This window comes from Gekko japonicus, unplaced genomic scaffold (genome assembly GCF_001447785.1).
Source record: "Gekko japonicus isolate JY-2015 unplaced genomic scaffold, Gekko_japonicus_V1.1 scaffold7, whole genome shotgun sequence".
NCBI classification, from domain to species: Eukaryota; Metazoa; Chordata; class Lepidosauria; order Squamata; family Gekkonidae; genus Gekko; species Gekko japonicus.
In genome coordinates, this window is record NW_015159711.1 from 2,616,579 (window position 1) to 2,628,510 (window position 11,932).

General features: G+C 47.3%; 1 protein-coding gene across 1 annotated transcript in view; it reads left to right on the forward strand.

The window, feature by feature from the left end:
* The window catches only part of ADCY3 (adenylate cyclase 3), a 116,550-nt gene extending 106,390 nt beyond the window's left edge, over positions 1-10,160 (forward strand). The window contains exons 14-20 of the mRNA XM_015428510.1: positions 771-852; positions 1,779-1,937; positions 3,991-4,137; positions 6,589-6,708; positions 7,040-7,166; positions 8,501-8,625; positions 9,349-10,160. Of these exons, the coding sequence (XP_015283996.1) occupies positions 771-852; positions 1,779-1,937; positions 3,991-4,137; positions 6,589-6,708; positions 7,040-7,166; positions 8,501-8,625; positions 9,349-9,531 (943 nt within the window). The 3' untranslated portion in view covers positions 9,532-10,160. The remainder of the gene's footprint in view (positions 1-770; positions 853-1,778; positions 1,938-3,990; positions 4,138-6,588; positions 6,709-7,039; positions 7,167-8,500; positions 8,626-9,348) is intronic.
* Positions 10,161-11,932: the final 1,772 nt, after the last annotated feature.

The following is an 11,932-nucleotide window of genomic DNA, read 5'->3' on the forward strand; positions in this document are numbered from 1 at the left end:
AGAAAGGTGGGGTATAACGGAAGGAAATGAAACACAAAATCCTTTATTTTCAAAGCGCTGCAGCACTTTATGCAGTACAAGAAGGGCTGGTCCCTGCCCCGAGGAGCTTGCAGCCTAAAATTTGACCCAAGAAGGGAACAGAGGGAGGGGAGGGAGATGGAGGCTAGGAAAGGCTGGAGAAAGGTGGACTTTGAAGGGTGACGCCCGGCTGGTGTTCTGGGAGGCAGTTCCATGCGTAGGGGTATCAGGGGAGGAAAGGGTGGAGCTGTTTGCAGAAGTGGGAGGCATTCAGGTGGCTCTGGGTGGCAGGTGAGGCAGAGTTCTGCTCAAATTCTAAATGCCACTGGAGGGCAGCTTGATGTGCCACATGTCAGGGTGGGTTGCTGTTAAAACCAACAACAATCAAAGCCTTCTCTCCCTCCCAGGAATCTGGATGGCTAGAACCAAGCTTATAATTCATCCAAATCACATGGTAGAGTGTTTCCTAGACTGTAACAATTAAGATTGCAGGTGTCGGATTTGGGCTTTTTCGGAATGATTCTTCCATGTAAAGAAAACCAGAACTGCCTGCGTCTAGAATACCAGCATATCAGAGAATAAGGCCCCCCCCCCCCCGATGTGCTCTATTTTCTACACTCACAGTTATCTCCCCCCTGCAAGGACAGTCAGAAATGTGGGGCCTACAGTTGTGCATTCCAGGAAGGGCTCTGCTGGCATGTGATTTTGCAGAACCGTTGGTTCTCTGGCCTTAATTCCGCGTCTCTCTGCAGGTCCTCCCTGGTTCCGTCCAAGTACTCCATGACAGTGATGGTGTTTATCATGATGCTGAGCTTCTATTACTTTTCACGCCATGTGAGTAATCCACTCAGGCAGGCTGTTGGGTTGGTGGTGGCCATCCAAACTGGACCCTGTTGATCTCTTCCACCTTGCAAGAAGCCTCCAGCTGAAGAAGGCGCCTTGCATTGGGGGGGAAATGCTGTTAGTGAAACCAGACCCATGGGATCCAAGCCAGCAGTTGTTTCTGTCTCTCTGATTCCCTCTCAGTGAGAAAGCAGCCAAGGGGAAGGAGAGCGGCTTGTGCTGCATTGGCTCTTGTGGAGAGTGGCTTGTGCTGTATTTGGAAGTCCTGTTAGTCTCTGGGGTGCTCCTGGACTCTTGCTCTTTCCTACTGCAACAGACAGACTAATGCGGCTACCCATCTTGGTAGTCCTGTGTCGTTATTACAGAATGGTATGAGGTTGGGGTGAAATTGCCAGAGACCAAAAGGATGCCGCGCTGTGAATTCTTTGGACAGGAACACCAGGGCTAAAGCGACAGGCAGAACAGCCGTCCTGCGGGGGATTCTTAACACGGCAGGGAAATGAGGCAGGAAGAGCCATTGCCAGGGTGCTTAGAATGTGGACTAGGATGCGGGAGACCTGGGTTGAAATTCCCACTTTGCCATGAAGCTTTCTGGGTGACCGTGGGCTGGTCACTAACTCTCAGCCTACCCGATTCACGGGTTGTTTTGATGATCAAATGGGGGAAAGGAGACTCCTGTATACCGCCCTGGGGCTCCTTAGACTGCAAGTGAGATATAAAATGTGATTGATAGGTGTGAGACCTTGGGGAGCAGCTGCCAGTCAGAGCAGACCGAACACAGGGCTGGCTGGACCAGGGGTGTGACTGAGGCAGGGTCTGACAGTGGGCCGTGACTGTGTGATTGCTCTGATGGGCTCTGTAGATGTTCAAGTGCTGCCTAGAAATACATTTGCATCACCCCTGTTCTCCCACGGCAGGTGGAGAAGTTGGCCCGGACTTTATTCTTATGGAAGATCGATGTGCATGACCAGAAGGAGCGCGTCTATGAGATGAGGCGCTGGAATGAGGCCCTCGTTGCCAACATGCTGCCAGAGCACGTGGCTCGACATTTCCTTGGCTCCAAGAAACGGGATGAGGTAATCATTGATTCATGGAGGATAGGTCTGTCAGTGGCTGCTAGGCATGGTGACTGAGGGGAACCCAGGATTCAGAACCGAAAAAGGTTAGTCAAGAATAGAAGAGGGTCAACTCTAAAAATCTAATTAGGAAACATACAAAAATATACATGTATTTATTAAACACAAATTAAAATCACAAATAAGGGCCCATTCATACCTCATATACAAATATACAATTACAAAGGCTGATGAAATAGACCTAACGCGTTTCGGCCTTCACAGTTCCCAATGAAACTGTTCCTTAAGTTGAAAGGGATATTTCATTGGGAACATTTGGCTATACAATCTCAGGAAAATGTATAGTTGACCAGAGAGAAGTACTACTGGACATGTGATGGCACTGGAGGTTTCATTTGTATTTTTGCCCAGTGGTTAAACTTTGGAACAATTGTTTTCTGGTCTTTATTTCATATTTTGTATATGTTTGATTGTATATATTTTTACATATTAGCCAATATGTAGAGGCCTATTTGCATTAGGCCTCTGAGGAAGGCCTGTGAAGGCCGAAACGCGTTAGGTCTATTTCATCAGCCTTTGTAATTGTATATTTGTATATGAGGTATGAATGGGCCCTTATTTGTGATTTTAATTTGTGTTTAATAAATACATGTATATTTTTGTATGTTTCATAATTAGATTTTTAGAGTTGGCCCTCTTCTATTCTTGACTAACCTTTTTAGGTTCTGAATGGGTTTTGGTTCAGCCCCCCCCCCCCCTTTTTTTTGTCCTGACTGAGGGGAACCTCCATGTTTAGAGTCACTAAATCTCTGAATCCCAGCACCAGGAGGCAACATCAGGAGATGTCTTCAGCCTCTATGCCCTGTTGTTGGTCCTCCAGAGGAACTGGTTGGCCACTGTGTGAGAGAGGATGCTGGACTAGGTGGACCACTGGTCTGATCCTGCAGGGCTCTTCTTCTGTTCTTATGATGGGGTGAAGAGTGGGACTTCCAAACAAGGAGCAATAGTGGGAAGGGTTTTCTTGGGGGAAATTGTTGGATAAGAACTCAGTGGAACCTCCGTGAGTAGAGGCAATTATCTCTGAGGGGTCATCCCCACCATGTAACATATCACTTTGATATTCTGCTCGTGATCTTCCCACATGTGGCTAGCAGCTGTTGAGACACAGAATGCTGGGCTTTTCGTTGGCTCTTGCAAGGCAATTCTTGTGGGTTTATGGGAGGGATTGCGCATTTCACTTAAGAACATAAGAGATGCCAATGTTGGATCAGGCCAAAGGGCCATCCAGTCCAACACTCTGTATAACACAGTGGCCAGAAATACCAGTGGCATCAGGAGGTCCACCAGTGGGGCCAGGACATTAGATGCCCTCCCACTGTTGACCCCCCCCCAAGCACCAAGATGACCGAGCATCACTTGCCCCAGAGTCCCTATCTATACCTTGTGGCTAATAGCCACTGATGGACCTCTGCTCCTGAATCCCAGATGCAATGACCATGTCTAATGGGGCTGAGATAAACAGCCTTCTCCTTGTTGTGCCTTTCCCTTAGGATGGACCATTTGGCAACAGTTAGGTCACAGGCCTTCTCTTGGGGGCAGGCCCAGTCCTCTTGAATGGCCTGCCAGAGTGGGCGCAGAGGGCACCTTCAGTGGCTGCATTCAGGGAGGCATGTGAGACAGTTCAATTTCAGAGGGCATTTGGAAGAGACTAAACTGTTTTGGCTGATCTGGCTGTGTTTCTTAACTTGGGTGCTGTTTTTATCTTATCAGTGGGCATGTCTTGCAACTTTTTGTTTCTTATTAGGCACCTTGAGTCTAAGGAGAGAAGCCAGGGCATAAATATTTTAAATAAATAAAACAGAGATAATTTGTTTATCTGCCTGGATTTATCTATCTGGATCTGCCTGTGGCTGGGAATTCCTGTGAGGAAAGCGAAAGTTAGCTTTACAGCAGGGCTTCCAGAGAATGAGTCTCGATGACTGTTGAGTGCTACCCCTGCATTCATGCTGTGTCTCCCCTTCTTTCTTTTCTCCCTCTTCCCTCTGCTCCGCAGGAGCTGTACAGCCAGTCTTACGATGAGATTGGTGTCATGTTTGCCTCTCTCCCCAACTTTGCCGACTTCTACACGGAGGAGAGCATCAACAATGGCGGGATCGAGTGCCTGCGCTTCCTCAATGAGATCATCTCAGATTTTGACGCAGTGAGTCCATCCTGTCTGCAGAAGTGGTAGAGTGGTCAGCTGGCCCTAAGTCAGCCAGAGCCTCGCCGCAGTGGCTCTTTTGCATCTTTGTAGAGAGATGTCTCTGCAGGGATCCCTAATCTTGTTGTGCCTGTGAGAACTTTATGAATGTTGAGAACAGGGAGCAACCACCACTAAAAATATGGGAACCCAATTCCAAAATGGCTGCCAAGCACTCTTCTATGATGGAGGCAGCTGTTTCCGAATAGGTGCTTCCTGGAGACACAAAGGTGATGCCTCGTGTGGTCTTCTGAAGTGCTTCCTGCTCCAGTGAGGCAAAGGAGAGCCAGGATTGGCAGTTTTTTAGCTTTAGAGAATAGACAAGTAGGGGACTCACAAGGACCTGCAGAAAGCATCTCATTTCCCCCTCTCCACTATTTCCACTTTCCTTTCCCTGAAAGTGCTTTTTGGGGAGAGGATGCAGCTTAGTGGAAGAGCCTCTGCTTTGCATGCATGCATGTTCCCATGTTCAATCCCTGGTATCTCTAGTTAAAAAGGAACAGCCAGTAGGTGATGTGAAAGACCTCTTCTGCCTGAGACCCTGGAGAGCTGCTGCCAGTCTGAGTAGAAAATACTGAACTTGATGGGCCAAATAGGCTGATTCCGTGTAAGGCAGCTTCATGTGTGTCCCTAACTTCCTTGTCACCGTCTGTCAGAGACCCAAGCCTGGTGCCCCCCCCCCCCCTCCAGGGTCACCACTCCTTCTTGCCTGAGCAGCTCCCAGCCCTGTGGGTCCTCGAGGTTAAATGCACACAAATAAAGCAGACCTTTGTAAAAAATATGTAAAGGTTTATTCAGGTTTTAAAAAGGAGATCACTATGCAATATAGTCTCTATAGCTTAGGAACAGAGATATAAAAAAGCTAACTTTTCTATGTAATACTTTTAGTACCTGGTATTAGATAGCACTCGGGGATGCGGTGGCTCAAGTGGTTAAGATGCTGAACTGCAGACCAGAAGGTCAGTAGTTAGGCAGTTCGAGACTCAAGTGCCGTGTGATGGAGTGAGGGGTCCCGTCTCTGGTCCCAGCTCCTGCCAACCTAGCAGTTCGAAAGCAAGAAATTGCAAGTAGATAAATAGGTACCGCTTCGGTGGGAAGGTAACAGCGTTCCGTGCGCCTCGGCATTTAGTCATGCTAGCCACATGACTACGGAAATGTCTTCGGACAGCGCTGGCTTTGGCTTGGAAACGGAGATGAGCACTGCCCCCTAGAGTCAGATTCGACTGGCTTTCGAGCAAGGGAAACCTTTACCTTTACTTTATTAGATGGCACACCTAACCCTATATCCATCATGATGTAGCATGACATATCAAAGTGTACCAGCATGGCACAAGCATAACGTCAGCATCACTTCCCTCTGGCCTATAGCCTTATTCTAGTTTTTTGGCTTCTGGCACCAGGTGGTTTCTCGGACCCAATCAGGAATCTCCCTTGATGGAACTTTCCAGAAGATATTAGCGTCCACTCCTAACTCCCTCCACCCATCTGATTACACAGCTGGTTTTCACGATTAACCAATTGCCACATTCTTGAATCTGGCCTTGAAAGAGATTAAAGATGGTATCTGGAGGGTCCAAACCCTGGACAGATGCAAGCCAGAATAGGCCTGCTAATAATCATGTTAACCCTTGAGGCAAATTGGGTTTTGCCTCACGCCTTCCCACCCACCAGGCAACCTACCTTTCTTTCCTCCACCACCCCCAACTTCATATTTTATTCCTTTTCTCTCCCTGGCAGCCTGTACCTGGGAAAACTATGGCCCAGTTGTGTGTTGCTAGGTTGGGCTGCAAGGCCAGGCCAAGTTTCAGTGGACTTGTGAGCAATACCTCATTTCCCCCTGTATCTCCTTCCCCACATGTGGGGGGCAAAAAAAAGCAGCAGCAGCAAATGGGCACCCATCTAATGGCATCCCCAACCTGGGCTTCTCCTCCCTTGCCTTGCTATGTAAAGGCATGCAACTTTTTACATAATTCCAGTGCAAAGTGGGGAAGGACTACTCTAGCTAGACTGTCTCAGGCTGCTGATGGTATGTCACATGCTTCCTGGAATGGGGTACGCCTACCCAGTTTTCCATCACGGGAAGGGTATCGTTGGCCAGGGAAGTATGTGGACTGGACCCACAGTGTCCCATTTGTTTCCTCAGCAGTTTCAACTGCCTTGTCTATCATACTTACCTGAACAGGCAATCCTGAATATAACCCCTTCTAAAGACAGGTTATGTGTAAAAAGACTTTTTACTACTGTACACACCTGTAGATTGTATGTGAATTTAAGCACGCCCCTTATTTTTCATGATGGCGCACTGTGGGGGGGGGGGGAATAGCCTTCCTTTTGTGTAAGAAAGGTAACCAATCAGTGGATGTCTCAGTAATGATGGGCCTGGGATGTCCCTTTGCCTCCTGATGTGCACAGCTCCTGGACGAGCCCCAGTTCCGGTGTATCACCAAGATCAAAACCATTGGCAGCACATACATGGCAGCTTCTGGGGTGACTCCAGACGTCAACACCAATGGATACAATAATGCTGTTAAGGTAAGAAAGAAAAGAGTGGCAGGGATCTGAGGGGGTGCCCGGAATGTACAGATTACATCTTTTTCGAAATATATTGCATTTGAATTCCACCTTCTTTCCACTGTGGAATTCAAGGTAGCAGACGAGGGGTTCCCAGGCGGACTCCCATCCAGGCACTGAGCAGACCAGGGTAGGTTTGCTTCAGCAAGGTGGCTGCATCATGTGACCTCTGGCTACATCCTGGGCTTCAATCAGGACTTGCTGCCAGTTTATTCCCCTGCAGGTCAAACTCAGCGTGCCCCTCTTCGGTGTCTAGCTGTTCTTTTCTCCCCCCCCCCTTTGCTGTCCTCAGAAGGAAGATCTTTCTGATAAGGAGCGCTGGCAGCACTTAGCAGATCTCGCTGACTTTGCCTTAGCCATGAAAGAGACGTTGATGAACATCAACTACCAGTCCTTCAACAACTTCATGCTGCGCATAGGCAAGTCAGACCTGTGGGTTGTGTGTGCACGTGCAAACATGTATGCGTGCTGAATTCACTGTGAGATCAAACCACTTCTGAAAGGGTGGGGAGGTCACTGGAAGTTTTGTGCATGGGGTGGAGAAAGCGGCTAGAAAGACATTATCCTCCCATTTAATTGTAGAAGTTGGGGACACTCAATGAAATTGATTAGCAATAAGTTCGGGAAAACGGACAAAAAGAAAACATTTCTGCATGCCGTGCAGGGGTCCCCAACTCGGTACCTGTGGGCATCATGGCGCCCGCTGGCACCTTTCCTGCTCACTAGGCGCTTTTAGAAAGTGGGAGGGGCCGGGTGGGTATTTCCAAAGCAGGGCATCTGATTGGCTGTGCAGACTAAAGGGCTTCTGCCTTAAGTGTCGAATAGTTACTAAGCAATGGTGTTCCCCGTAGTCATGTATGGCTGCGAGAGTTGGACTATAAGGAAGGCCGAGCGCCGAAGAATAGATTCTTTTGAACTATGGTGCTGGAGAAGACACTTGAGAGAGTCCCTTGGACTGCAAGAAGATCAAATCAGTCAGTCCTAAAAGAAATCAACCCTGACTGTTCCCTGGATGGCCAGATAATGAAACTGAAGCTCAAATACTTTGGCCACCAAATGAGAAGGGAGCACTCCCTGGAGAAGACCCTGATGCTGGGAAAGATTGAAGGTCGAAGAAGACGGGGACGGCAAAGGATGAGATGGTTAGACAGTGTCATCGATGCAACGGACATGAAATTGAGCCAACTTCAGAGGACGGCGGAAGACAGGAGGGCCTGGCGAGCTCTTGTCCATGGGGTCGCGAAGAGTCGGACTCGGCTGTGCGACTGAACAACAACAAAAAAGTTACTAAGAGGACTAGAATATAACCTCACTCCCTGACATTTGGTGACTGGCTCCAGCAGTAGCCATTTTGTGATTGTGCCCATCGCCCTGTGTCACAATTCCATAGGTGCCTGCAGGGTCAAAAAGGTTGGGGACCCCCTGGGTGTATGGGATTCACTGTGATGTAATCTGGTGATGGCCACTGGCTTAAAAAGGAAAAAATTTGTGGAGGATACATTTTTATACATGTTTTAGCCATGGTAGCTAATGAAACTTCCACGTTCAGAGGCTGTGGACCCCTGCATATCAGATGCTGTGGACAGACAATACCCTTGCCTGTGGGCTTGTTGACCAGATAAGACTTTTGGTCTGATGCAGCAGGGCTTGTCAGGCTCTTAATCATGCCCCCTACCATGCTCTTAAACTGGTTGTGAAGATGGTATATTTGAGCACTTAACTGGAACACTGCTTATTTGTGTGGCACCAACAGGCATGAACAAAGGAGGAGTGCTGGCAGGAGTCATTGGTGCCCGCAAACCTCACTACGACATTTGGGGGAACACAGTGAATGTGGCCAGCCGGATGGAGTCCACGGGAGTCATGGGAAATATACAGGTGAGGTGCACCCTCCCATCCTGTGGGGTGGGGTGGGGGGCAGCAAAAAAAAGGCTTCAGTGGATGCAAATGAACAAAAGTGAAAAGGAAGGTGGTGGCAGCAGCAAGGGAAACGTTGCACGTGAACATCAGTGCTGTACAGTTGGGGGTGTGGCGGTTAAGGACATAATCTCTTCCCCCGTCAGGTACCAGCAGGGTAGCTTGGAAACTGTGGCTGCATGTGGGGCAGGAGAAGATGGAGTTCAGGGCCTAAACAGGAAGCACTCCGATCTAGCAACCTTTTTGCAAGTAATCCAGGCCAAGGTGAGACTTGGCCCTTAGCCTGTGGCCATGTGAGCCCCATCAGAAGAACCAGCCCCGGCCTGGGACAACTTTGTGGTTTGTAACCAATGTTGTGGGCCTGTTGGGTTGAGTCCTGAGCACGGGAGAAAAGCAGGATAGAAATATTCTTAAACAGACCTTTTCCGCACCTTTTGCAGAAATGTACCTCAGGATATCGTCACCACCACCATGGGAACAAAACATAAACATGACAGATCCCCCCCACCCCGGTTTCATTCCAGGATACAGCAAGAGCTTTGTAAGGGGACCCCTCTGTGAGCCAGCCTATTAGGAAAAGAGGTGCTGCCAGGCAACAGAACAAACGGGGCTAAAGGGTGGCCACTGGTTAGAAAGTCCATCTTGCCCAGTGGTTGCAAAGGTGTATCGTCTTGCCCCCTGCAGGTGGTGGAAGAGACCCACTTGGTCCTGAAGGAATATGGTTTCCGCTTTGTGCGCCGAGGGCCCATCTATGTGAAGGGCAAAGGAGAACTGCTGACCTACTTCATGAAAGGGCGAGACAAGCAAGGCTCTTTCATCAATGGCTCCTCCGTGACTTTGCCTCACCAGGTGGTAGACAGCTCATGACGCCTCTCGGGCTCTCTGCAAGCAGGTTACAAATTGGAGCAGGTACCAAAGTGAGGATGCCCGAAAGGCAAAATGGTTTTCAGAGCTCGATAACTCCAGGTGGGAGATGGATACAAACACCGTGACCACAGACTTTTAGCTTTCTGAGAAACCAACCCACCCCCACCCCCTTTGCCTGCTCCTTTCTTCTGAAGGTCTGATATTCGTTAAGGGGCTCTTCTCAGCGTTTGCCTTCACATCTTGGTGTAGATGTGGGGAAGGGGAAAAGGGAGCTTGTCATGAGAGACTCTGGTCTTTTGCACAAGGACATGGCCTTGCGCACGTCTGGGTCTGAATGTAGGCAGGGGAGGCTGAAGTCCCAGTGCAGCATTGCTCAGGTAGGACTGCCTTGCCCAATATCCCCACTGTGCATCTATCTTTTTAGTCAAAACGAGAGGCAGGTGTTGTGGCTCTTAAGTTGTCACAGACCTAACCTTGGCATAGAGCTTATTGCTGAAATAAACTGCAAACTCAGGGTGGGTGTTAACAGCAAGCAGCTGTGCGGGAGAGGAAGCCACACAAGGGCACGCTCGGAATCTATTTTTAGTAATTCAAAGTGAGCTCACCTTTGCCACCAAATCACCATAGGTAGGGGGGGAAGAGTGCAATCTCTTTTAAGATGTCCTATTTAAAATATATTAATATATATATATATATAAAAGTATACAGATTAACTTTATATTTTTAATCGTGTCTTAATTCCAAAAGCAGGGGGCCTCATTCAGAGTGCACTTTGCACCTTTTTGCTGCTCTCACCTCTGCTCTTGCTTGAAAGGAAGAGATTTATAAGGCCTGTTTGAAGACTGTTTTTATTACTGCCTTCATCCAATTGTTATGTTGAATACACACACAAAAAATTGTAATTATTTCTCTAGTTTCTCAAATAGAATCAGTTGGATTTTAAGAAGTTATGCTGTGTCATCTTGTTATCTTTGTGGGAAGTGGCTGTGTTGTATGAGGTGGAGGTGGGGGAGGAGGTAGGATCCCTGGAGTGCAAACAATAAGGATTCAGGAATGGATTTTAGCTTGCTTTTGCACAGTGCAGCTATATGAGCCCTGGGAATTCCAGATTTCATTTGAAGGACAGGGCTCTAGCATAGAGTTATTAAAAAGGAGGTGTGCTTTACAAAAACCCTGTACATGAGTTACAGTGAACATACTTACATCCTATCAATACATGTAACCTTGCTTCTTTTCATAAGACAGTGTTAACGAGCATTCATTTTACAAATTAAACTAGGGACCAGTACCTACATGTGAGGTTTGATTTACACAGCTGTACATATGCTATGACACAAGAATTACTCAATGCAAAGATAAATAAAATGCTCACATTATTGAATGTATGTTCACTGTGACTTGTGAACAGGGCTATAGTAATGGGGGAGTGGGGAGAGAAGACACTTGTGATTAAGGGGGGCTCCTTCCTGCCAGTGGGTTGCTGATATTCTGGAGTAACCCTGGAGTAAGTGGAGCTCGATTTGATGCCATCTGATGCTAAGTGAAAACTCAGAATTGCCTACCACAGATTATGCTTTAAATGTTAAAATTCTGGGACATGTAGTCTTGGGACATGGGCTGCTGGACCATAAGGCCTTTGCTTAAAAAGGTAAAAAAGTAGACTACACAAGAGTGAGGCAGCTCTGCCCTGTAATACCAGATCTAGAACAGCTGCTGTACTCCATCCCCTTTGCTATGGTAAACTCTGTGTAGGCTCAGACTGGACAGACTGCAGGGAACACTTTATTATCAGACTGTTGGATCTGATTTGGTAATTTAACAGGGAGGTACTGCAGCTCACATCATGTTTTCAGGAAATATTTTCAAGAAATATTTCTTTTTATTATTTTCTTGCTACAAACACTAACAACACTACAAACACTACAACACTAAACTAAAATATAAGCTACACAAAGATCATACAAAATGATTGGTCATTAGCTTAGGCAAATTTTCCTCTATAGTAAATTTAATGGAATAGAGTTATTTCTTATCGCTTCCTTACAAACTGGTATTTATATGATTAAATCAGGTAGTTACAGTTTAAACAATTTAACTTTCAAGCTTATAAGATTATATTATTTCGGCTTCTTTTTATCAAAGTTCCATTGGACCTTCAGGTGTTTTGGGGCCGCCGCCCCTTTATCTGATTCGGAGTCCTCTTTTGGATTACTGCCTGCTGTACTTCACCTCTCTGTTCAGGAACACCTTGAAATCTGAGAACATAAATTGATTTTTTGATTTGGAGTCTTAAAAGCTGATCTTTGTCAGAGATCCTCTCTTTCTCTACTACCTCCAGCCTTTGTTGAATTGCTTTTGACGGCTTCAACCCTTTTCACTGCTTTTACTGTCTCCTCTGTTT